Raw genomic sequence first — 26,657 nt, forward strand, 5'->3', positions numbered from 1 at the left:
ATCTGCCATTGTATGGTTTGTCTGTCATGCAGATTTGTAAATTTTACCATATCAGGGAGAATTTATATGCAAGACGACAAGTCAACCTACACTCCTATTATTATAAGCAAAATTTTAATTGCCCTTCATTTTTTTTTTTTTATAGCTTTTGAATTATTTGCGTTCTTCTTCTGGCTCACTCTAGCTCTCAAATGGAGGTTACTGACCCCATCTAAAAAGCAAATGCTGAACATTTATTGTTATGGCTACTTTTTATTACTTATCTTTCTATTCAAATTGTCTTCTCTTCATACTCCGGTCTCTGATTGACAATAATGCATGGCTACAAGGTTTACTGTCTTAATAGCAAATTGTCTCAGAATATTGCTCTGTACATCTAACTAAAAGTTCATTTAAAGGTGAAGAACCCTTTTAATGTTAGATCAATGTTATGAACAGTCAAAACATAAAGCTGGCCACACTAGGTACTTTTGCACTATCCAATTGCACTGCAGCGTTGCTTCATAAACAGAAACAAAAGAAGTAGAAGCTGAAAGTAACTTACAGCTATTAAACACTTAATTCTAACAGCAGCTCATACAGTGTTATTACATTTTTCCCTTGCACCAAGAGCTAACACATAATACAGACTTCAAACTCCACTTGTTCTCTTTTGGCTAGTATCTGTATAATTAAATATCTCTGCATTTCAAACTTTAATTTTCACATAAAATCTACTTATTTTGAAACTTGCTTTTCCTTCCTCTTTCTAAATATGATGAATGTTAGCAAACACAGACATATATAACCCCATGCAAACAAAGAATACACACACAAACACTCACATGTGTTTAAAAAAAAAAAAAAGGAAAAAAATTGACATGACTTATAGTAAAGGAAAGAACGGGTTGGCTGAAAATAACATGAAGAGGGGCAGATTAAGCAGCCAGTGACATGTTGGTGGTTGCTAGTACCATAACCAATCAGTTCTCAGATGCTTTAATATGCAAATTGAAAGTGAACAGAAGGTCATCAAAGCATTCTGCAGCTAGCACAAAATCAGATGCAGACTGGAAGAGAACACAGGCTGATGTTACAACTGACATGGCACAAACGCACAGTGTAAAAAGCAGCAAACTGCCATCAATGTCGGCACAAAGAAGAGACAAAGCAACCCTGGCACCACGAAAGATATTTACCTAATGCACCACAGGAAAATACTGCATCTGTCTGGACATACAGCTCTCCTAGGAATTTTTCTTTCATAATGACTTCTTGGGTGCGATGTATTTTCCCTATCTCTGTCCTGAGTGTTACAGTTCTGCTCTTTTATTATAACAACAGCCTTTTAAAATACGCAGGTCGCCAAAGGTATAATATCACTGAGGAGAAACTACTATTAGCTGAAACCTGTGAGGCTTTCCTAAACGGACAGAAATCATTTGCCTGGGAATCTACATTACTGACAGCATTCGAAAAATCCAGCTGCCCTGAGTATGTCAGGCAAAATCACTTCATCATGTCTCCCCTTTCAGAAGAAGAGGCTGCCTTTCCGTTAGCCTATGTTCTGACGGTGCACAAGGAATTTGACACATTCGAGAGACTGTTCAGAGCTGTCTACATGCCCCAAAATGTATACTGTATCCATGTTGATGAGAAGGCGACTGCTGATTTCATGCAGGCTGTGAGCAGTTTAGTGCAATGTTTCCCCAACGCTTTTCTTGCTTCACGAATGGAACCAGTGGTGTATGGTGGAATATCCAGACTCCAGGCTGATCTGAATTGTATGAAAGATCTTGTGGCATCGGATGTGCAGTGGAAATATGTTATAAATTTGTGTGGGCAAGATTTCCCTTTAAAGACAAACAAGGAAATAATACATCATATTAAATCATTTAAAGGGAAAAATATAACCCCCGGGGTATTACCACCTGCCCATGCAATACCAAGGACCAAATATGTTCATCGGGAGGATATAGTCAATTCACGTGTAATAAGGACAAATGTTTTAAAGCCCCCACCTCCTCAAAATATCACAATTTTCTTTGGCTCTGCCTATGTTGCACTCACAAGGGAATTTACACGGTTTATTCTAGAAGATCAGAGAGCTACTGATTTGTTGCTGTGGTCCAAGGACACTTACAGCCCAGATGAGCATTACTGGGTGACACTGAACAGAATTGCAGGTAAGATATCTTTATTACGTTATCAGTACAGTACAAGTCATGTGCGGATAATTTCAGTTAGAACATTAGCAAGTTTTGCAATAGGACCTCACCTCTTATATGCTAGAAATAAATATAAATGAATTGCTTATTAACCCTGCATGTAGGATATGGAATTATCATACATATGCTTTATGGTGAGATGCCAACCTTGGATATGACACAGTATAAGAACATGTGCCTTTGGTTTGTACCTGCAGTTGATGTTGCACATTCAGCAGGTTTCACTGCCTGCCCTCTGGCTAGTATATGCTAATAACTGATACAGTCAGCCCCAAATACCAGAGAATGGCACATCTGCATTTTCCAGACAACATTCATGGCATCAATATATATGTCACGACAGCTCCAGCATATAAATAATGTGTCTGTGCTATCCTTCTGTTGAATAATACTACATGTATATTTTGGTTCTCTAACAATTGTGTGTTGCCACAACACATGCTTATCTCTCATCAGTTTAGTGTTACACTAAAAAAAGGTTTTGTCATCCTAAAATAAACAGGATCATGGAGCTGGTGGAGTGTGAATTGGATGGAGGGGAAAAGCCCTGCCCCCTCAGTGTCATTTTTGTGCTGGGTATATAATCAAAATCTTAGAAAACTGCTACCAATTTATCCCACTGAGACCAAGTTGGCAGCTTATCTGCCCGTGTATGGGGCCCTTCAATGGGTCTGCACAATGGATATCTGCCCGCCATGCCTGTAAGTACGGAGATGTGCAGTAGCAAATGAGAGCACTGGCTTCTCTTCACTTGCAAAAATAAAATGCAAGTGGAGAAAAGCCAAAGCACAGCTCAGCGTGCCATTAGTCTAAAGATTATGGTACATGGGGATATTTGGCACTTGGGAGATGTCTGTGCTACTTGCTGATAACAAATCTCCCAAAAAATAAGTTTGTAGTGTAATGAAACACAGGGAGATTTGTCTCCCACAGTGAACCAATTTCCCAAATATACCTTTCTATTTGTGCCACTGGGAATTTCCAGCAATATTATATAGGGTACATAACCAAGTGAGTATTAAAGATAGATGGATAATAAATATATTGATGACAGATGATATATAGATAGCTAGCCTCAGCCAAACCACCTCACTGCAATTGATTAAAACTGCCACTGGAGTTTTAACCAGTGATAATAATGCATTAGCGGAATAGGCAGGGGAGAGAGTGTAGGAAGCTTTGTTCTCCTTTAATAGTCTTGAAATCAGATTTTCCCATTGCATTCATATTAGCCTCACTAATAAGCCTAACGTTTAAATGACAAGGAATTTTACATATGACTTCAGTATATGACTATAAAGGGATTTACTGAAGGTCACAAAAGCCATGTTCTGCTCTAGAGGCTAAACGTTAATTCAGTTTTCCAACATGTTTAAGGTTTGTGATTTATATTACCACAGAGCAGTAATTGGGGGCAGTTTGCTGGGGCTCTTTTGCTGGGGCATATTTTGCACCACTTTGGGTTGCTTTAATGTCAAGTGCAGGAGATGAGCTGGTTATACAAGACCTTACAGTGTGTGCTGATTCCACTCGTTGATAGCCTATCTGTCTGTGTTTTAGTCAAAACACCATATGTCATCCTCTTTAGCTTTAAAAAAAATCTTTAAAACCAACCTTGGCTGTTGCTACTTTTCAAACAGCATTTTGCACCCCTTTTCATGCCAAAAATCTTTTGCTGTCTGAATTTGTTCTATTGACTACATTGGGTCAAAACAGGTCTAATCTGCAGTGGTGTAAAATAATAGTGTAAATAGCACTGTAATTTCTCACTTTCAAATAATATAAGATAAGGAGGCCCTCTGAGATTGGGATACCAACCTAATGCCATCTCTGCATTTCCCTAAGTAGATTTCTGCTGATGGCCCTATAATATATACCATTCAATTGAATAATAAACATAGTAACTACTTGACAACACTGATGTAGTGTGCTGTTATCAATGTCACTAAAATATTTACACTACATAATTGAACACAAATCAAAGAGTGAAAAAACAATTGCCTGTGCAGGCTAAGGTTATGTATAATAAGAGCAAAGTTGGCATCACAGAGAGCAATATAACTGAGCAGATGGACAGACTTCTCCCTACCTGTCCACTTATCTTCCAGTAGAGGGAATTTATATAGGCAATTAGGAGAGATACACCACACCTGTCAACTCTCCCAGATTTCTCCGGGACAGCTCAAATAAGAATAAGAGGTTGCATTTCACAGTGTTATATTCTTTATTAGACTTTATTGCACACTTCTTAGGCATGTTTAAAGGTGGCATAATCTGTTGGGCGAACATAACTTTTTCAGTAAGAAGTCGTATTACATACACAGCATACTGGCGCAAATTATAACATTTCTTCCACTGTTGGAAGTGGTCGCTAAACAGTTTCCAGGTTCGCAAAGGCTGCATTAAATTCACACAAAATCGGCCAGATATCTATCGGGCAGGTTATAAAATCCAGATGATTAACACAGAAATGAACTGGGAGAGTTTCCAAGCATCTGCTCGCCCTTCCACCCAGCTGGAAATTTCCCTGATAACAAAATGCCCAGAATAGCCCTGTGTACAGTTAAGGTCCTCTGTTGTGTTTAATCTGTGTAAATTTTTGTAAATTTTTAAAAATTAAATTTGTAAATTTTTTGTGTTTAATCTGTGTTTAATCTGTGTTAAATCTGTGTAAAGTTTTGGTCTTTTTTTGTACCAGCACAAGGCAACCCCAGCCCTTTAGTAGTGAGGATCTATAGTTCCAAATATGACCCGATAGCTCCCCATCTTCTTTTCTGTTGATTCAATGCAAATGTTCTATGCTGCTGTCAGTTAAGTGATGTGCGGAATGAAAAATTTTCAACCCACACTTGACCTCAACTTGCCTTAAGATAACTTACACCTGGGTCGGATTTCTGAAAAGGCCACAAAGGCCTAGGCTAAGGGTGGCAGTATTTTAAGGGGCAGCATGTTGCCAACCACAGCCTCATTGGTTCAGAAAGCACTGGGGATGCACAGGCGATATGACACTGTGTTGTGTCAATTCATAAACTCGCCCTTTCTCTGATGTCATTGGAGGTGGTGGGGCAAGCAAGAGTATATAAACCATCGCTACACTGTCACTTGTGGGACTTGGTAAGAAAAGGTTGTGGGAGTGGATAGGTGGTGGCAAATTTGGCCCGCCACCTGCCCAAGACCCATCTCTGGGGGCAATTGGTTGACCCAAATCATCCAGACCCATTGGTTTTGTCCTGACACAGAGTAAAATGTCAGTTACCTGATCATAGGGACCAACTCACAAAATTTTTTATTTATGTATTTAAAGATTATAAATGGCACAATACAAAGCTAATTAATTCAGATTCTCATGACATGGCAGCTAAGAAACCAGTGCATTTTGCATCAGAATGTAATGTCCTGTAGCATCATCTTATATGACCAGCCAACAAAATGTTGAGCTTCTGTGACTACTCTGAAAGCCTGGACTATAGAGATGCTGAACCTTTAGGCTGGTCCACCAAGTTTATTATAAAAAAGCAGCATTTCTAGCCATATTAAACGTTAGGGTTTAGTTCTCCTTAAACCATTGCCCGGCCAAGTTGTCATTGCTCCCTGCCATCTCATCTAGACCCCCCCCACCAATGCCAGCAGTAATCCCCTTATCTATATTCCCTGTAGATTTATTGGCACTTAAAGGGTAAAGTAACATTTGCTGCAATGAGTCAGCCTATGTCTGGAACTGTTTAGGTGCCTTTAGGCCTCCAGGCACTTCCAGTACATAATGTTATAAAGCTGACCATATTGAAAACTACCTGTTGTGGAGTGACATGTAATCAGGGCCACATTGGGGGAGGGGCAAAGGGAGGCAGATTTACCATGCCCAGTCACTTTTAAGATTTAAGGGGGGCCCGGCTGTGCTGCACTTCCTGGATTAGCCAATTTAGACAAAGAAGAGGAGAATGAAGAAGACCATTAAAGGTAACTTTTTTTTAGTTTGTTTTTTTAAACCTATGGCCACAAATGTTTTTTTTACTTTTATGCTGGACCCTGACCACCAATGTTTTTTTTTTTTAAACTTTTGGGGTTGCCCACCAATTTTTTTTTAAATTATAGGAGGGCCATGGCCACCAATTTTTTTAACTTGAAGGAGGGGCCTATACCACCAATGGCTTTTTATAACTTGTGGTGGGGGCAGACCACCAATGGTTTTTTTATAATTTGGGAGGGGTTACTGTTTTAGCATTGATGCGGATGGGGCCTGGGGACAGGCTTGGGTGGGCAGGGACCAGGGGGGCCAGAAAATGTTTTCATACTGAGCCCCAAGATTTCTGATGGTGGACCTGCTTGTAATATGTTACAGATATGAATAAAACAAATGTACCAAGATTTTGTTAATAGCTTAACAATTAAATAGTTTTTTTTACATACATTATTGTGCAGGAGGACTTTCCATCAGATAGGCCTCCATCACTTTAAATCCTTTGCAATAAGCCTTTGTAATAAGGACTCTTACACAGGGACTGTTTTATATGTGTTTAGGTTGATGGCAGACAAAGTGGGCCAGGCCTGTGGATAAATGCAGGCAGAGAATCTTCTCTTTTGCTGCTCCTCCTCTGTTTAATTTTGCTACACCTGGATAAATTGCCTTAGCTTTGGTGTAGGATTACATCCTGGAAAATCAAGATTTCATAGTTTACTTTGAAATTTGCTGCTTCTGCCTAAACCCAGAGCCAAGGCAATGTATCCAGGTGTAGGCAGGTAGGTGGAAGCAGGCCTGGACTGGGAGTCAAAATAGGCCCTGTCATTCCAAGTACACAGAGGCCCAAACAGCCTCCTACCAGCCCACTATATGGTAACTTTATATGGAGCCGTACAGCAGCCCCTCTGGCATTTGCCAGAACCCACAGATTGCCAGTCCGGGCCTGGGTGGAAGGAGCAGCAGATGGGAGAATGCTCTGCCTGCATTTCTCCATAGGCCGATGTCCGCTATGTCTGACACTAGCCTTACAAATGCATGCTGAGCACACACACACAAAAACACAAATCATTTCATTTATATCATGGTGTTTTTCTGTCAGTTCCAAATGCAACCCTCTATTGTATTAACTCCTGAATGGAGCACGAATGGAGTAAAACACAACTCTGAAAGCTGAAGAGTACAACCAGGCAGAATATAATGGAATTATATTAGCTAATGCACTTAGGTGCGCTCAAAGCTGCATCTGAAATGGGTATCAAATGAATTTAAAAAAGCCCTTGTGTAAAGTCATAAAATAAATTGTGAAAAGAACTCCAACATAGGAAATTAACCATTCAACTGCTATAGATTAAAGAAAAAAGAGAGGCTTTTAAGGGGGTTGTTTACCTGCCAATACTTTTTTTTCGTTCAGTTGGCTTAGATAGTTACACAGAAATAAAGACTTTTTTCCATTACATCATATTTCCTATTTGTGACCTATTTATTTTATATTGATGTTTAAAGTTTAATTTTTAACCTTATGTCCTTTTAAAGCATCTGTGTGTGTGGGGGGGGGGGTCACTGACTCTGTAAATGTTCTAAATAAATGTTCTAGATAAATGTAGTTGACACATTTGTTATCTTTGTCCCTGCTGGGCAGAATCCCCATTAAAGGCAGCTGTTATAATTGATACAATAGTTGCCAATTTTCCACAAATGCTGCTGAGAAATACATTTATTAATTAGCAAATTGTAACAGTTCAGAATCTGCACCTGGATTACTGAGCTGTCAGACTGAAACACCAGCAATTGTTCTGGTGAATAATCTGAAAACAAAAGGGTTTGGAAGATGAACAACCCCTTCAAAAGCCAATTAAAAATATGTACAGGTATGTCACCTATTATTTGGATTGCTTGGGACCTAGTCTTTCCAAATAAGGGATATTTCCATAAATTGAAGCTCCAAACCTTAATGCTACTACATTAAAGGTGTTGTTCACCTTTGAGATAACTTTTAGTATGATGTAGAGAGTGATATTCTGAGACAATTTGCAATTGGTTTTCATTTTTTATTATTTACTGTTTTTGAGTTAATTAGCTTTATATTCAGCAGCTCTTCAATTTGCATCGTAAGCAATCTGGTAGCTAGGTCCAAATTACCCTAGCAACCATGCATTGATTTGAATAAGGGACTGGAATATGAATAGGAGAGGCCTGAATAGAAGGATCAGTATTAAAAAGTAACAATAACAATATTTTTGTAGCCTTACAGAGCATTTGTTTTTTAGAAGGGAGTCAGCGACGCCCATTTGAAAGCTGTCAGAAGAAAAAGGCAAATTACTATAAAAAATATATAATGAAAACCAATTGGAAAGTTGCATAGAATTGTCCGTTCTATAACATACTAAAAGTTACCTTAAAGTTGAACCACCCCTTTAAAGGGGTGGTTCACCTTTAAGGTAACTTTTAGTATGTTATAGAATGGCCAATTCTAGGTAACTTTTCCATTGGTTTTTCATTATTTATTTTATTGGTTATTTGCCTTTTTCATCTGACTTTTTGCAGCTTTCAAATGGGCATCACTGACCCCTTCTAAAAAAAAACAAATGCTCTGTAAGGCTACAAATGTATTGCTATTGCTACTTTTTATTGCTCATCTTTCTATTAAGGCCCTCTCCTATTCATATTCCAGTCTCTTATTCAAATCAGTGCATGGTTGCTAAAGTAATTTGGACCTAGCTACCAGATTGCTTAAAATGCAAATTGAAGAGCTGCTGAATAAAAAGCTAAATAATTAAAAAATTAAAAGAAATTGTCTCAGAATATCACTCTCTACGTCATACTAAAAGTTATCTCAAAGGTGAACAACCCTTCTAATTATATACCAGCTTTTAGTTCCCCTTTCAGTTTTCATGAATACCTTAAAAATAGTAAAAATAGTGAACATGATATCATGAGTCAACAATCTCTAAAAGTCATTTAAAAATAAAAAGGTTTTACAGGCAGTGATTTGTATAGCTAAAATCCACAGAGTATTGTTACTTGTTAATATGTGGGCTGAAAAATATACCAGTTAATGAAAATGATTTATGCAATGCAAGAAGGCTGGGGCACTTTCTCAGGAAAGAGAAAAAAATACATAATCAGGCCCTCCAGTTTTTGGTAAACTACAACTGTCAGTATAGATATTTAGCTGCGGGTTGCCGTTCAGCAAAAGCTAGGTACTTATTATTATTACAAGTATGGGACCTGTTATCCAGAATGCTTGGGATCTTGGGCTTTCCGGATAAGGAATCTTCCATATTTTGGATCTACATACCTTAAATCTGCTAAAAAAATAATCCCAGAAGGATTGTTTTGCCTCCAATAAGGATTAGTTGTATTTTAGCTGGGATCAAGTACAAGTTACTCTTTTATTACCAGCCTAGAGGCAACCCGGACACTCTTGGGGCTGGCCACAGGTTGGACATCCCATGAGCTATGATTCTTAAATTAAGATTTTAGGAACTGTAGGCAGGGTCGGACTGGGGGGACCAAGGTCCACCGAGGCTGCTGCCCCAGGGCCCCCCTCCGCGTGTGTGCGCATGGGCCGGCGTGCCGCGAACAATGTTTTTATTATCATTACGAAGCTTTTGTTCCGGATGTGGTTTTTTCCTGGTGCCCCGACGGCCCAGTCCGATCCTGACTGTAGGTGAAGCAATATGCACAAAATGTAGCATCTCTTATATGTATAGAAAAGAGCTGTACACTACAAAATTCAACTAAATGTAGATGAAATTGCATTTCTACATCTAGGCAGCTTAGGAGAAAAAACAATAATGCACAAATGCAGAATTGTTAAAAAAAAACCCAATGACATAGAAAAACACAGACATGATACATCATATAGCAAAACCAGAAAGATGCTGTGTAAATAATCTAATTATAATAAATGCTGCCATGTATTCAACATCTACCAGGGCCCTGGGAATTGAACAGATGAATGCTTGTTCAACTCAACTAGTGCTACTGTCCGCATGTTGATAAGATGATATCAAAATATTGGGAGGTATAAGCTGTTGTCCCAGCTCTAGAATCTGACCTTCAAGAGCTCTGCTTATTTTCAGTGAAATTCTTATTAAAGGTTGCTGTATGAGATAAAGTCGGTTGCAAGCACAGAAAGTGCTGAAGGTAGGCTGAAGGCGTATGGGTTTTTGACTATATTACAAATAACCTGAAAGTGTTAGGCAGTTATTTGTCTGGTGCTTCTCTGCCACCTTATTACAGAGATTTGCATTACTATATGACAATAAGTTTATTCTAAGTAGCTGTATCCTGATTAGAAATATGGTACATAAAAACGGAGCAAATTCTAGTGAAGCATCTGGGACCAGTGAAAGAAATATCTGTCTCCCCCTTTTCTCTGCCCTGGTGGTTCTGACTTTAACAGTTCAGTAGAAGCATTGGTGTAACTACTGGGTGGGGGGGTTGTACCCAGGCCCGCACCTCCTTGGGGCCCGCTGGACCTTAGATAAGCTATATCTTGGCAGGGCACTATGGGCAGGGAAACTTTTCTGCATGTGCGCTGGCATGCACACCCACAGCCATTTCCATGGGTGGATGGGGCCTGGGTGCACATAGAGCACCTGGGTCCCACTATGGTTAGTTACGTTACTGAACAGAAGCCAGATGATGAAGAGACGTGGAGAAACATGTATGGTTGATTTTTGTTACATGGCTTCAAGAGACAGACAGAAGGATAGAAAATAAAATAATTCTTTCAGCTGCAATAATATCAAAATAAAGTTAAACATTCTGATAAAATGTTGGTTACATCCTCTTTAAAATGACAGCTTAGACCAGTGAAACCTTTTTAGTAATCTAATAAAGTAAGCTGAGGAGGGTGACGTGTTATTGAGTAGACTACCAATAGATGAGATGAGATCATATAACTTGTTACATATATATTGTGGTTTGTCTCTTTTTCATGGGGGTTAAGCCTCTCCAAACCTTTAATATTGTCCACCTATGGTTCCTCCTATAAACTTGGTAGTTTCCTTTGTACTTGTACAGCACTTAAAAGGATAGTTCTCTTTTAAATTAACCTTTAATATTGTGTAAAGGGTGATATTCTGAGACAATGTGCAATTTGTATTGTTTTTTTATTATTTGTGGTTTTTGAGTTATTTAGCTTTTTGTTTAGCAGCTCTCCAGTTTGCAATTTTATTAATCTGGTTGCTAGGGTCCAAATTACCCTACTTACTATGCATTGGTTTGAAGAGACTGGAATATGAATAGGAGAGGGCCTGAATAGAAAGATCAGCAATAAAAAGTAACAATACATTTGTAGCTTTACAGAGCATTAGTTTTTTAGATGGGGTTAGTGGAAAAAGTCAGCAGAAGAAGCAAATATTTCAAAAACCATAAAAAATAAAGACCAACTGTAATGCTTTAACACACTAAGGGGCAGATGTATAAAGGGTCGAATTGAAAATTCTAATTTGAATTTTCAAATATTTTGTATGGTTAAAACTCTTCATATTCAATTGTGAAAAATCCAAATTCGATTCAAATTTTAATTAGAATTTCGAATTGCAAGATTTATCAAACCATGCCCCGTTAAAAATTTGAATGAGACTATTCGCCACCTATAACCTGCCGAGTTCATGTATAAGTCAATGGGAGAGGTCCAGTGACCAATTTGAAAATGTTACTAGCCTCCTTGACATTCCAGTTTTAAGAGAAAAAACTTGATTCAAGATTAGTCAAATTTGATTCGAGTTTTTGGTCGGTCATATTAGTTCGAGTTTTAGATATTCGATTTTTTTTATTAAATAACCCCCCAAATGAATTTCTAGTACACTTAAGGTATGAAGATCCAAATAAATGAATGGTCCGTTATGCAGAAAACCCAGGTCCTGATCATTCGGGTCCCATACCTGTTACTGTACCAATATATAATATATCAAGCCTATTGTCTGTGTTTAGGCAAGTGATAAAAAGTGGTTTGGAGCAAGTTCTGCAGAGCACAAATCACTTATGGAAGGAATTAGTGGCCAATTCGGCATTACTGATATTGTATAATGGAGAAAGGGGTTGTTTAAATTGTACCTGAAAAACCTGAAACAAGCAACATGATTACAAAGTTTAAATTCTGTTAGGGAATGTATATAGTAAATATCTGTGTAGATGTCAGGTACAAGCAGTCTTGTCTGGAGCAGCATGTGTAAGATTGGTACACAGATAAACCAGGGCCAGCCTGAAAAAACAAGATAACAAAATCCAAAAAAGTTTAAAGTATCAAATATTCTGCAGCAGAGTAGAATTCATAGACCCTTTGGTCTCACTCTATGCAAATATTGTACAGTTAACTCACTTCGTCTACATGGCAAACATACTAAATCAGCAGTCATTTATTTGTATTTTTGATCAGCTTTCCCTGAAGCGCATGACATTATACAAATAAAAGCACTCGGTGCAAATGTGTAAGTAAAACATGTTTCACTTTAAATACTATTTGTTTAAATCACAAGCATATCACTTGCCTTTCAAATGAATATGCAAACTTTTCGGAAAATGACTTTGGGGTTACTACAATAAAGCATCTTACATTGCATAGAATATGGTGGAAATAGGGCTATTCAATTAGGTTAAGCTCCCCAGGGCCTGGCACATACAGAAATGAAGCAGTAGGTGGAAAGAGTGGTGGATGCCAGAGATACAGCAAGACAGCAACACTTTTCGGGAAACAGGAATTCACATAAACAATTGCAATCTGGTTATCGGATTTAGCCAGACAAATGTGTACATGCGCTGATAGATGAATAAGTCCTTCCAAAAAATTCAGATGTATGAATTACAATACAATTAACCAATTGCATTTGCATCCAGATAGAAAAACATAGGATTTTATGTCTGATTGTAACAGGGAGAATGCATTATAATTTTAAAAACAATAAAAGCAAAGACCAAATAGTAAGAATAATAAATATGTGCCTTTCTCTAACAATCAATTTCCAGCTCGATTTTTGTAACATACTTATTATTAACTGTTTCTGCCCACCTATAACTTCTATACAACTCTGTGTTTGCAGAGAAGTCCTCTATAATATGATGCAATGTTTTTTCAAGTCAAACAACTAATGGCAACCAATCAGTAAATAGTCCTAACCCTTTCTTTGATAGCAAACAAACAACGTTTTCAGTGGTGTACTTAGTGGGGAGAAGATCCTGAGGCAATGGGGTGGGACAAAGAGGAGTTTGGTAAAAAAAAAAAAAAATTCCTGTTCCCCCTACAATTTAACTGATTGTTAGGTTGGCATGTCAGAGGGTACAGGGGCATTATGATTGCATAGTTGCTATAGATAACTTGGACAAGAGTAGACCCAGGGCATTAGAAGCAAACATATTCTGCTCAACTTTACATCTTTAAGACTGTTAAGGTGTTAATGCCAGGCCTCCCATTGTGTGCCAAATGTTTCTTCATACAAGATGCAAACTCAGTGAAGTATGTAATATTTAAATGCATTCAGTTTTTAAGGTTTGAACTTGCACTTGTGTGTGTAGCCCCAGGTGGTCTTTTGGCAGTTATAATAGTAAACACATCTTTGTGGTTGCAAGTGGTTCTAGAATTAGAGTAACTATGCCCATATTTGTATATGAAGGCGGCCATATATAGGACAAAAAAAGCTGGCTCCTCACTATATATATATATATATATATATATATATATATATATATATATATATATATATATATATATAGTAAATGTACTGTTACCATATCCATGTTAAAACTGTGGCATTGCTATAAAGTCTGCATAATTTGAATGAATAATCTACTTTGTTGCAGTGGAGATAACCATGTGCATAGCATATAATAGATAATCTATGTTGTTTACAGTGGTAGTTGTCATTTTTTTTGTTTGTAAAGTGTCATAATCAAAAGTCGAATATCATCCAGGACACCCTACAAACCGGACTTTCATCTTATTTTTAATTTTGTTGCATTTCCTCTTTAATTTTTCCTCGGTCAATTTATCACCCCTATAACCGTGATTTAAGATAGTGATGTAACTGTTATGGCCTCTGTAAAAATACATCTTATCATTCCTTAAACATGCTTTTATATTTGAGTTAGTGTCAGGCTGGCCTACCGGGATACCAGGAAAACTCCCGGTGAGCCCAGGTGTCAGTGGGCCCTCATGCTGCTAAATATTTCACCTTTCATGGCCATTCCCTATTTCTATGAGAACAAAGAGGTTAAATAGATGGAATAATAGATACTAGTATTATAGGATGTAAAGATAATAGACTAGGGGAATAGAGGTTGAGTGAGGATAGGAAGACTAAAAATACTCCCAGTCTAAGGTTTTTGGGTGAGCCCTGACACTGATCTGAGTACATTACTTACTGCATTGTGTGCATCGATTGCCCATACTTTACATAATTAAGGTGTTCTCAAAGAACAGCTTATTGGTAGTAATTAGTAGGTTGCCCTATACTTTTATGATTATTTTATCTCTACCACAACAAGCAGTATGGCAGTATGGCAGTTCACACTCATACCGTATATCTGTACATACAAATATGTTGAGAGGGTATAAACAATAAACCCTTTAACCTTACCACTGTTGTTTTTGTCTTTAGATTTTGGAAATAGAACAAGAAAAAACTTAATAGGGGTCATATGCATATGTCACACTTTCCACACACCCCTGCATTCTACTGAAGTTTCTCTGCCATCCAGAATAAAAATAGAGGCCAGAATGGCACTCTCTGTTTATTTTTCGCATAGCAAATGCTGGAAGTGCAGCAAATACCTTTAGATCTTCCTCAAGGATGCTGATGGAGGTTCACCTATGCTAACCATCTACTAACACCTAAACATGGCAGTACTGTAGCAAAAAACTTAGTGATCCCTGTGGCCCTAGTGTTATTTTCAGTTTTCCCACAGGTGACACATCACCTTCTGTGCCATCACCCGTAAGGTTAAAACATTTCCACAACAGTGTTGTTGGACTATGTCTAGAATACTTGATGTTTTTGCAGCTTAATCTGGATTGAAACACTTAATTTACTCCACCATATTATTAAGGATTGTGATCATGTTGGGACAGTGACATAAATGCTGGATACTTTCGCCAAAGCAAGAGGATCCTCCAATGTGTGGAAGGATTAGTGAACACCTCGTACTTGACCTCTAGTAATTGTGATGTTACTTGTTTATCATCTTACCCTAACAAAAGTCCGATTTTTTTGGAAATTAACTATCATTTAGCTGGTCATTTTGGCTTGCATTTTGCGCAATACCAAACAACAAAGGGCTTTTTTATATACTGGATAAGAAATCTTTGTTGAAGCCTACTTTTTATTTGGCTCTATTTATGGACTTCTATTTAGAGAAACAGTGCTGTGTGTGACATGTGAATCCCATGGGCCACAGCCTCAAGCACTTGTACTTCTTTCAAATTACATTATATATATATATATATATATATATATATATATATATATATATATATATATATATATATATATATATATATTTATATTTATTTAGTATTATATATATGTTATACATAAATATGCTAGGTATTTATATACATTTACAATTATTACAAATAAAAATTATAGACTTCATTCAACTAATAAGGATTTTATTGTGTTTACAAAATCATTTAAATCATGTGAAACTCTTGAACCCATATCCTGGCCCTCCTGCTCAGCCAACTATTATGCCTTGTATGTCTATATCTTGATCATTAACCATTTCTCTATGGGAACAAAGAGGACTGTCAGACATTAGTTTAAAATGTTTAAAAAGACAGAAGTAGGAGAATAAAAAGCATAATGATTGCCTCAGCAATGACATTACAACTGATTTTGAGAATGTAACCCCTCTGCCACTGCCTTGGCCAGACTGAAAATTATGCTTTTTTTGCTCTTTTAATTATTCTCGGATGCCCAGCCTACAGGTCAGCTAGGGTGAGATTTGGGACAAATGCTTGATTTGCTGTTGCAGATATACTTATTAGCAGGATGACGTTTTTTCTATGTACTTTCTGCCATAACTCATAAATATACATGAATTTTCTACTAAAAACAGTACACAGGACAGGAGCTGTGTTTAGGCAACAGATACTTGTTTTCTACAGACACAGAACTGGTAACAGATACAGATACAACACGATCAGTTCTGTGTCCATTTCACACATACAGGTTATAAATAACTGGCATGTCAGTGCAAATTATCTTCATTTTATTGTGTTTATGGGTCTTTAACATTTGATAAGATTAACTATATAACTCAAAGCTTAGTAAAAGGAACATAAATGGTGCGATACTTGATATTTTCTGCAGGAAGGGGGTTTCTCAAACCACAACACCTGTTTATTTTTAAAGTCAACCTAAACCTTTCCTAGAACTCTTCCATTGTATTCCGAAGAAAGAGCCACGTGTGTGGCCACCATAAATATTCTGTACTTATTGACACTATTCATTAAAAGTACTTGCGTCCAAACACCCTCCTTGCACTTTTGCATAATCACACCAATCTGGTTAAAATATTAAATGGACTGGTCCTCATACATAGTGCTTAGGGATTTATTAAAAGTGCTCAGTGAGGCAACATTGTGCCTTTATATGGTCATGCAACTTCTCAATGACTTAAAATATGCCCATATTATACAAGAGATAAATTACTCCCCTTTGGGGACAAACTTCTTTTTTCAACTTTTTACATTAGGTTTACACAACAAACACTTTGGGGGTTATTTATCAAAATCTGAAAATTTCTGATAATTTTTGGTAACGTAGTCCAACCAAATCCGCACTGATTTTTTTTCCTTTATTTATCAATACATTTTCCCAAAAATTATCTGTGCAGGATAAAATCGTGAACAAATTCGTATCATGCGATTATTGCCTGAAAACGACAAAATCTTCAGATTATTGCATGAAACCCAGCGCAGATTATGATATCTTCAGGACATCTGCCATTGACTTCTACATGAACTCTAAAGGTCTTAGTTGGAGTATTTTTTATTCAGACTTTTTACTATTCTCCTTTTACTTTAACATTAAATACAGTAAATCCCAGTTTTCATATATATTCTTCCAAAGAGGCTTAAAAAAATGCATATAAATGCTTATTAAAGGTTAATAATTACAAGAACAATTCAAGCCTAGGAATATCTATTTCCGGTTGAGTAATTTATTTGAGAAAGCAATAAATTTAATTCGGTGCAAGGAATCTGCCCTGTGCTTCTGGCTCAGTTATTCATCCTCCTGGCAACACAGGCTGAGCAGTGCTTTGTGCATCGTCACATGATGTGCAAAGAATTCCCTTGAGGTAGGAATTTATAGAAAGCCTTCTGTAGCTTTATGGAACTAAACTCAGCTAAAGAGATGCTTTGTGCAGTATTTAGAACAAACTCTTTTGCTAAAAGAACTGCACCAAATCAGCATAGGATATGAGCACACATTAGTTGTGAATAAGCCCAATAATACACTGCATAAAAACAGGGTCAATTAACAAAGGGATGCATATCATAGACTGCAGGGCTATACTACTCTATTTTGCCTGTGTATGCAAGGTTCCACAATTTCTCCAAGCATGCAGGGGGCCTTTTTTTTGCGTCAGTGTGTTCTAAGTCAATTTTAATCTATGCATGTCAAAATTGGGTTGGCCAGAGGGCATTGTAATAGCATTGCAATAGTATTGGCTATCCTTGCTAACTGAGAAAACAATTGTTACTCTATACTTTGAATTATTTGGCTATCGTTCAGTATTCTCATTCATGGTCCACAAGGCTGTCATTACACTTTTCCCATGCAAAATGTAATTTTGCATTCAACAAAAACTGAATAGGGACATAAGGGCCTAGGGCAGCAGCTTTATGAGCAGCCTTCTGGTGCCTTTAGAAAGTTTGTTTTTGAAAAATATCTAAAAGCACATGGATATGGACAGGTGTGGGGAGGACAGCCCTGGGCATATAAATCCAGTTTTTTTTGGGGGTTCAATTTTCAAAGACTTTCTATTCTTGATGTCTGGTGGTTAGTTGGGAAGGAAACACAGTATTTTGACATTTAAAACTGGAAAATCATGCTGTGACATAGCCCCAAGTATCCTGATATTTGATCAATATTCCTGTGGAACAGTGATACAGATATTAGTGGCCATAGACACACAGACCAAATGGTTGTCTATTGGGGTCAGTTAGTAAGATCAATAAGTGGATGTGCAGGGCATGAGTGGCCAATAACCAGTGTTGTTACTTCTGAGGAAGGGGGAGTCTGTTTTCTTGGCATTCACCTGATTTTTTGTTAGGGCTGGGGGTGCAGGTGACCTATGACTTGAGCAAAATCATGGATCACCAGCAACTGACACTTATACGCCTTATAGGCTAATGTTATCGACTCTATAGTTAATATAGGTATGGTATATAGAATTTGTATGAAAGTAGGGAGGGGTGTGTGTATGGATGCTGGGTTTTCATTTGGAGGGGTTGGACTTGATGGACTTTGTCTTTTTTCAACCCGATTTAACTATGTAACTATGTAACTATGAAAGAAGTAGACTGCCACACAGGAGGCAGAAGAAGAGATTTTGCTCCAAACTTGCTGTTCATTTCCCCACCAACAAAATATTTCAGCAACAGAAATCTTTAAAGGACATTGTCAGTCAGGGACTTACTTGGACCACAATGTTACATTAGTTAGGTGTCGGTCAGCTAAGACAATTTAGGAAGCTGATGTGCACCATGGAATAGTTTTGCTAGAAATTCTGTGCACCAACAGGTTTGTCTTTTGCAGTCGTTAGTCACAAAATGTATTTTTACAAGTAACCTTTTAAAATTGGGTTTAGGCAGTGACATGTAAGCCTGCCTTAGGGTTATGGTGACAAAAAAGAGAATACTTCTTAAAATTATATAAAAGGACTATGGACTATAAGGATTAAGGAACTATGTCATTAATTGGGCTTTCTCATATGAGCAAAACTTGTTATATCTCTTATATGTGGACATTTATCCACCTCTACTGAGAATATTTCAATTTACGTCAAACTGAACCTTTTGCATTTAACTTTAATAGTGGAGCAAAAGATTAAAAATCAATTTGCAACAGTTATTAATGTGCAAAAAAAACTGTTTGTTCTTATTGTGTGCATGCTGATAATCTTGATCATTTCACTGCTTCTGGCTCATTCTCCTGTTTGACAAAGTGGGGCTGTGAAGTGCCGGGTGCTATGTCACATGATGTACACAGAATTAACATGCACTTGGACTTTATGAAAAGCCTTTAGTAGCTTAACAGAACTAAGCTGCTCTAATATTTAGTATTTTAAAACAAATCCTTTCGTCAAGGAACAAAGGCAGACTATGATTTAACTACATTCAACCAAGCTCAGGTGGTTCATTATTACAAATGATTCTTATTTCAGATTACCTTAATAACCTTAAACCCACATTATTGGTGCTAACGCTACAAACAAGAAAGGTTCATTTGGATGATAACATAGATCGGTGATGTATAAACACCTACAACATTAAGATAATAGAGATGGGCTCAGCAATGGAACAGGCAATAGAGAAGCAATTTTATATTAAAGGGGCTGTTCACCTTTATATTAAATTTTTGGTATGTTTAAGAATGGCTAATTCTAAGCAACGTTTTAATTGGCCTTTTCGATTTGTCTTCTTTTTCTGACTCTTTCCAGCTTTCAAGGCTCTTTAAGGCTACAAATGTATGGTTATTACTATGTTTTATTACTCATCTTTCTATTCACCGCTTCTTCTACTCATATTCCATTTTCTTTTTCAAATCAGTGAATGGTTACTAGGGTAATTTGGACCCTAGGAACCAGACTGATGAAATTGCAAACTGGACAGCTGAGTAAAAAGCTAAATAGCTCAAATACCACACATAATATAAAATGACAACCAATTGCAAAGTGTCTCAGAATATCACTCTCTACATAGTTACATTGTTCCGAAATCCATCCACCCCTCCAAATGAAACCCAGTGCACATATCTACATAATACTAAAATTAAATTCCAAGGTAAACAACCCCATTAAGTTGTTTGGGTGGGTATATATTCCCTTTAACCAGTCCATGGAAGTCACGTGTACGGTTTCCTCCCATTGCAAGTGGAAAACCACTGGGTGTGACATGTGCCTCCTTTATGTCCAAGTTTTGTACAGCCCTTTACTTTAATCTTTTTATTACTGTGTATCTTTTGTACTGCTTTAGCTCACGCCTTATAGCTTAAATAATCTTAGCTACAATGGAAAAGCTGGATGGCAATATGTTACATTAGGGTTTAGTTATACATGTGTTATTGACTGCACCTCACCATTTTTTATTATCCGATGAGGACCAGGCAGTTGTCTGGGAATAAACGTATTATTAAGTAGGAGAAGTATTTTGGCAAGATGAACATGGAGCTTATAAAGTGATTGGTAGCCAGTAACACTCAACAACGCCCAGTTAACTGAGCCTCTAAAATACTGTAGAAGTTTGAGAATATAATAAAGACGGTTCTTTGAGTGGGGGGACCTAAATTAAAAAGGAACATTGCAAAAAAATGTTTATTTAAAAGTTTATTGCTACTTGTGCATTTATGATACGAAGATATTTAGAAAGCATGAAATTCCATACATAATACTATGTAAGGTATGGCTGCAAGTGGTAGTCAGAAAACATATGGGTAGTTTATTGACACACTTACGTATTGTCTATAATGGACATGATAGAGCATGCATACTGGCACAATTCATTAAAGTGATTCTGTCATGATTTTACATTTTATGGTGTAGTTTTTATTTTTAAATTACACTGTTATACTGCAGATAATTCACTCTACCATGTAAAATTGAATTTCAAACCCAACAAATGTATTTTTTTTAGTTGTAATATTGGTGTTTAAGCAGTCATCTCAGGTCATTTTGCCTGGTCATGTGCTTTCAGAAAAAGCCAGCACTTTAGGCTGGAACTGCTTTCAGACAGGCTATTGTTTCTCCTAGAAAATTGAATAAACACAGGGGGTCTTTATTGCAGCTGAGTATAAGGGACCTGCCCCAGTTTTCAAGGCACCATTGAATCACTATTAAACAAAATGTCCCAATACCCATGAAAAATACAATTCAGAAGTTTATTCCATAAATATCATAAGGTGGATCAAACTTAGCTAATTTATATCCCTCTTAAGGACTGGCGCCCAAAACTGCACTGGACACTCCAGGTGAGGCCTTACCAGAGATCTACCAGGGTCAATATTATGTTTTTATTGCTTGAGTTTATGCCATTTTTATGCAAGACTCGCTATTAATTGATGCATTTTGAAAATAAAAAACATGTTTTCCCATGACAGTATGCTTTTAAGGTACTTGCATCCAGCCAGACTTTACATGACCACATTCATTATGCATTCTCATTGCCTCTGTTGATGAATGGCGCAAAACTGAGCCTAATTAGGCAGGGGAAAACTGGAGTTACTGCACACTTAATTATGGGGGGGCTGCATTACTGGTAAAAACATGATTATTTGTATAAAAAATTGCACTGTGCACATACAATTGCATTAGTCACTCAAACCCCTAATGTAATTGCAGGTGATACGGCAAAGTATGCATAACTGCGCATATGTGTTTTGACAAATCAAATGATAATGCAGAATTAAATAATTTTGGCACTTTGCATCAAAATGATTCTTTTTTTTTCCATTTGAACATTTTATTGATTTTCAAAGAAAGATAGGTTAAACAGTCATAATACTGAAAACACAGTACAAATAAAAGTAGCACAATGTCACATTGTCTGTCACAAGTGTACATTGGTATGCATTTAGACATCAAGATGAATATGATTCGGTAATGCGCACAATGGTAGCATAATGTGCTGCAGTTTAGCTCGTATGTCAAACCAGTAGGGGAAGAGGGTGGGTTTAGGAGGAAAGAAGAGATAAGGGTTATGGTACAAGTTTTAGTACAGGTTCCATAGTGACTACTAAAACGGAGAAAAATACATTCTTTATATTGGGCGCCCTAGGGGAGATTACCAGGTCTCAGCTGTATGTTTTCCAAATAATGGGTCCACGGAAGCCACTCCAGCTCTCCTTCGTAGCTCCGCTCCAGTAGGTGGTCTCTGATTGACTCCATTGCTCTGATCCATTTCACTTTTGTGATTAGCATCTGTAGTCCTGGTATGTGTGGTTTTTTCCAGTGTGCTGCTAATAATGACCTCGCTGCCGTGAGAATGTGGGTGGCTAGTTTGCGGGACTGTTTTGAGTGTACGGCTCTTATTTTCATGCCTAACAAGAATGAGTGAGGAGTTGCTGGTATGGTGCAATGTAGGACCTCGGAGAGCAGGGTTGCTACTGTATTCCAGAATGTTTGGGCTACTGTACAGGTCCACCATGTGTGTATGAACGAACCCCTTTCCCCACAGCCTCTAAAGCAGAATGAGAGATTTGGGTCGCCACTCAGTTTACTGATACGAGAGGGGGTATAGTACTATCTGAAATAATTTTGTAAGCCCTTTCACAAGAGACTGCACAAGTAGAAGTCCTTCTAGCAGTATCCCAAAAGTTTGCCCAGGTCTTTTCCGAAATGTTGATGTCAAGATCCTCTTCCCATCTGGACATGTAAGGCTGTTGTATGGTAGTGGTATTAATCACCAAATGGGAGTACAGTAGTGAAATCAGATGATTAGGATAGGATTCTCTGTAACATAAGTTTTCAAAGTATGAAAGGGATTGATTTGTCTGGGTTTTGGATTTCAATTCCACGAAATGTCTGATTTGTAAGTATCAAAAGAATTGTTTGTTTGGGATATCATGTTTTTCTTTGCATTGTTGAAATGAAACAACCTTTCCGTCAGCTACAAAGGCAGTTAGGGTAAGCATATTTGCCCTTATCCAGGGTATAAAGTCTGCGGGGGTACACCCCGGCAGGAAATCTTTGTTGTTGAAGATTGTCACATGTCTAGAGGTGGGGGAGCTGAGATTCATTTTGAATGCTATTTTGTCCTGTCGCAAAGTAGGCATGAGATCCGGAAGGGAGTTCCTGGTTTTCTTGGGTATCCAAAAAAGGTGAGCTAGATTTAAAGGGGCTGCACAATAATTTTCTATTTCCTTCCATGGTTCTCCCGAATGCGTGTGCGTGTTGACCATAGCCTCTAGTCTGCTTGCTATATAGTACCGATATACATGGGGAACCCCTAAGCCTCCCGCTGATTTGGGTTTCGTCATAATAGTTGCTTTAATGCGTGGGCGTTTGCCTCCCCATACAAAGTTGGATATAGCTTTCTGTAAAGATGTGGCCATTTTCTCAGGGAAGTGTATTGGCAGTGTTCTAAATAAGTATAAAAGACGCGGTAGTAGCGTCATTTTGACCGCTGCTATTCTGCCAAACCACGAGAGATAGTATGTATGCCAGGTGGCCAAGTCTTTTTTGAGCCTATCTATTAGTGGTGGGTAGTTGGCTGTGTATAGTCTATCATATGTAGGGGTTAGATAGATTCCCAGGTACGCTAGGGAGTTAGTGTCCAATTTATAGTCAAAGTTAAGTTGCATTAGTTTTAGTTCAGACATTTTCTGGGGGAGGGCGTGAGATTTCGCAGGATTAATTTTGTAGCCCGAGATTTTTTGAAAGCGGTCTAGTAGTTGTAGGAGGTTAGGTAGAGTAAATTGGGGTGATGTTAAGGTCAGTAAGATATCATCAGCAAAGAGGTTGATTTTGTATTCTTTATCCCCTAGTTGAAAGACTTTAATGTTAGGATGGTGTCTGATAGCGTGGGCTAAAGGTTCTAGCAATAAAGCAAATATTAATGGGGACATGGGGCACCCTTGACGTGTACCCCCCTTAATTTCGTTGAGGTCTGATTGGAGGCCCATGATAGATACTCTAGCCGAGGGTGCTGTATAGAGCTGTTTAAGTCCCTGAAGGAATGGTTTAGGGAGATTCACCTTTGCTAGGACTGCAAACATGTATTTCCAGTCTAATCTATCGAATGCTTTTTGCGCGTCCAAGGAGACTAGAAGGGAAGATGTGGTTGTTCTTGGCGCTAAATGGACTAAGTTTATTGCTTTACGAATACTATCTGCTGCTTGGCGGCCCGCTACAAATCCAACTTGGTCAGGGTGAATTAGAGTGGGTAGTACTGTGTTTAATCTGTGTGCTAGTATTTTGGCAAATAATTTGATGTCTGTGTTGATCAGCGAGATGGGTCTATAACTGTCACAGTTATAAGGGTCCTTCCCTGATTTCAATATCATTACAATGGAGGCAGTTTGCATATGTTGAGTAGGGGGATGTCCCTCCAGGAAAGATTGGTCAAAATGATTCTTTATATGCATGTCTACTTCACCTATTGCTGCAGCTTGCAGTGGAAATCCTGGAATTACTACCAACTCAATGGTGGTGGTAGCGCCAATTTTTCGGTACAGGAGGTTGAATGGAAGCACTACCACCCACCACAACTATAGTAAAGTGCAAAGAGTATCTTTGGACTCCATAATGATTGCCATCAAGTCACACAGTGATTGCATCCATTTTTGTATGACCACAGTTGCCAGTGTCGGACTGGGACACCAAGGGCCCACCCAGGGCCGCCATTAGATATTTTGGGGCTCCGTACAACAACATTTTCTAGCGCACAAGCCCCACCCCAGATCCCGCCCACTCCACCCAAGCCCCACTCCATCCCGCCCAAAGACCACACAGACATCAGTGCTTAAAAAGTAACCCCCCCACACACAAGTTATAAAAAGCTATTGATGGTCAGGGTCCCCTTATAAGTTAAAAAAAAACATTGGTGCCACGGCCCCCCCTTTCAAGTTAAAAAAAATTGCGGCCCCAAATAATATTTTTTTAAAAAAACATTGGCGCCAGGGCGCCCCTTACCAGTTATTTTTTTTTTTCGGTACAGGAGGTTGAATGGAAGCACAAGCACCCACCACAACTATAGGAAAGTGCAAAGAGTATCTTTGGACTCCATAATGATTGCCATCAAGTCACACAGTGATTGCATCCATTTTTGTATGACCACAGTTGCCAGTGTCGGACTTGGACACCAAGGGCCCACCCAGGGCCGCCATTAGAAATTATGGGGCCCCGTACAACAACATTTTCTAGCGCCCAAGCCCCACTCTAGATCCCGGCCACTCCACCCAAGCCCCACTCCATCCCACCCAAAGACCACAAAGACATCAGTGCTTAAAAAGTAACCCCCCCCACACACACAAGTTATAAAAAGCTATTGATGGTCAGGGCCCCCTTATAAGTTAAAAAAAAAACATTGGTGCCACGGCCCCCCTTTCAAGTTAAAAAATAATTGGGGCCCCAAAAAATATTTTTTAAAAAAACATTGGCGCCAGGGCACCCCTTACAAGTTAAAAAAAATTGGGGCCCCAAAAAATATTTTTTTTAAAAAAACATTGGCGCCAGGGCGCCCCTTACCAGTCAAAAGAAATTAGGGCCCCAAAAAAAAAACATTGGCACCAGGGCCCCCCTTACAGGTTAGAAAAATTGGGGCCCCAAAAAATATTTAAAAAAAAAAAACATTGGTGGTAGGGGCCTATAGAATATTAAAATAATACATTGGTGGCCAGGGGATTAAAAAAAACAACACCCACATTGGTGTTCAGTAGAATTGAACTCGTGGCTTTAGGACTTCAACTTCGCCCCCTTTCGTGACTTTGGTTTTTTCCGCAGCTTCAGGACTTAAATTTCGTCTGTTTTTGTGACTTCAGGTCTTTTCGCCTCTTCAGGACTTCAATTTCAACTGTTTTCGTGACTTCGGGTCTTTTCGCCGCTTTAGGACTTCAACTTCGCCCCCTTTCGTGACTTTGGTTTTTTCCGCAGCTTCAGGACTTAAATTTCGTCTGTTTTTGTGACTTCAGGTCTTTTCGCCTCTTCAGGACTTCAATTTCAACTGTTTTCGTGACTTCGGGTCTTTTCGCCGCTTTAGGACTTCAACTTCGCCCCCTTTCGTGACTTTGGTTTTTTCCGCAGCTTCAGGACTTAAATTTCGTCTGTTTTTGTGACTTCAGGTCTTTTCGCCTCTTCAGGACTTCAATTTCAACTGTTTTCGTGACTTCGGGTCTTTTCGCCGCTTTGGGACTTCAGCTTTGGCTATTTTCGTGACTTCTGGTCTTTTCACCGCTTCGGGAGTTCAGCTTCGGCTGTTTTCGTGGCTTTGGGTCCTTCGGCTGTTCGGGATGGCCGCAGGCACTTCCGCATTTTGGCTGTTCGGGATGGCCGCAGGCTTTGGCGCTCTCAAGGGGGGGCCAGCTCTTTTCAAAACTGCAGCACTGCCGGGCCCCCCTTCATGCCCGGAACACTTGTCCCCCATGATGGCAGCCCTGGGCCCACACAAAAACCTTAGACCAGGGGCACACTCTCAGTACTATAATTCTTCTTCTACTCACTCAACCTTTATTCTACGAGTCTCTACAAACTATAATCTAGTATTCCATCTAATTAGCCTCTTTGTTCTCATAGAAATAGGGAATGGCCATGAAATAGGCCAA

The 26,657-nt window shown here is 38.5% G+C and overlaps 1 protein-coding gene across 1 annotated transcript in view; it reads left to right on the forward strand.

The window, feature by feature from the left end:
* The first annotated feature begins 1,055 nt into the window (after positions 1 to 1,055).
* Positions 1,056 to 26,657, forward strand: part of gcnt2.2.S (glucosaminyl (N-acetyl) transferase 2 (I blood group), gene 2 S homeolog) — a 47,751-nt gene continuing 22,149 nt past the window's right edge. The window contains 1 exon segment of the mRNA NM_001091637.1: positions 1,056 to 2,165. Coding sequence (NP_001085106.1) covers positions 1,247 to 2,165 — 919 coding nt within the window. The 5' untranslated portion in view covers positions 1,056 to 1,246.

This window comes from Xenopus laevis, chromosome 6S, assembly GCF_017654675.1.
Source record: "Xenopus laevis strain J_2021 chromosome 6S, Xenopus_laevis_v10.1, whole genome shotgun sequence".
Taxonomy (NCBI): domain Eukaryota; kingdom Metazoa; phylum Chordata; class Amphibia; order Anura; family Pipidae; genus Xenopus; species Xenopus laevis.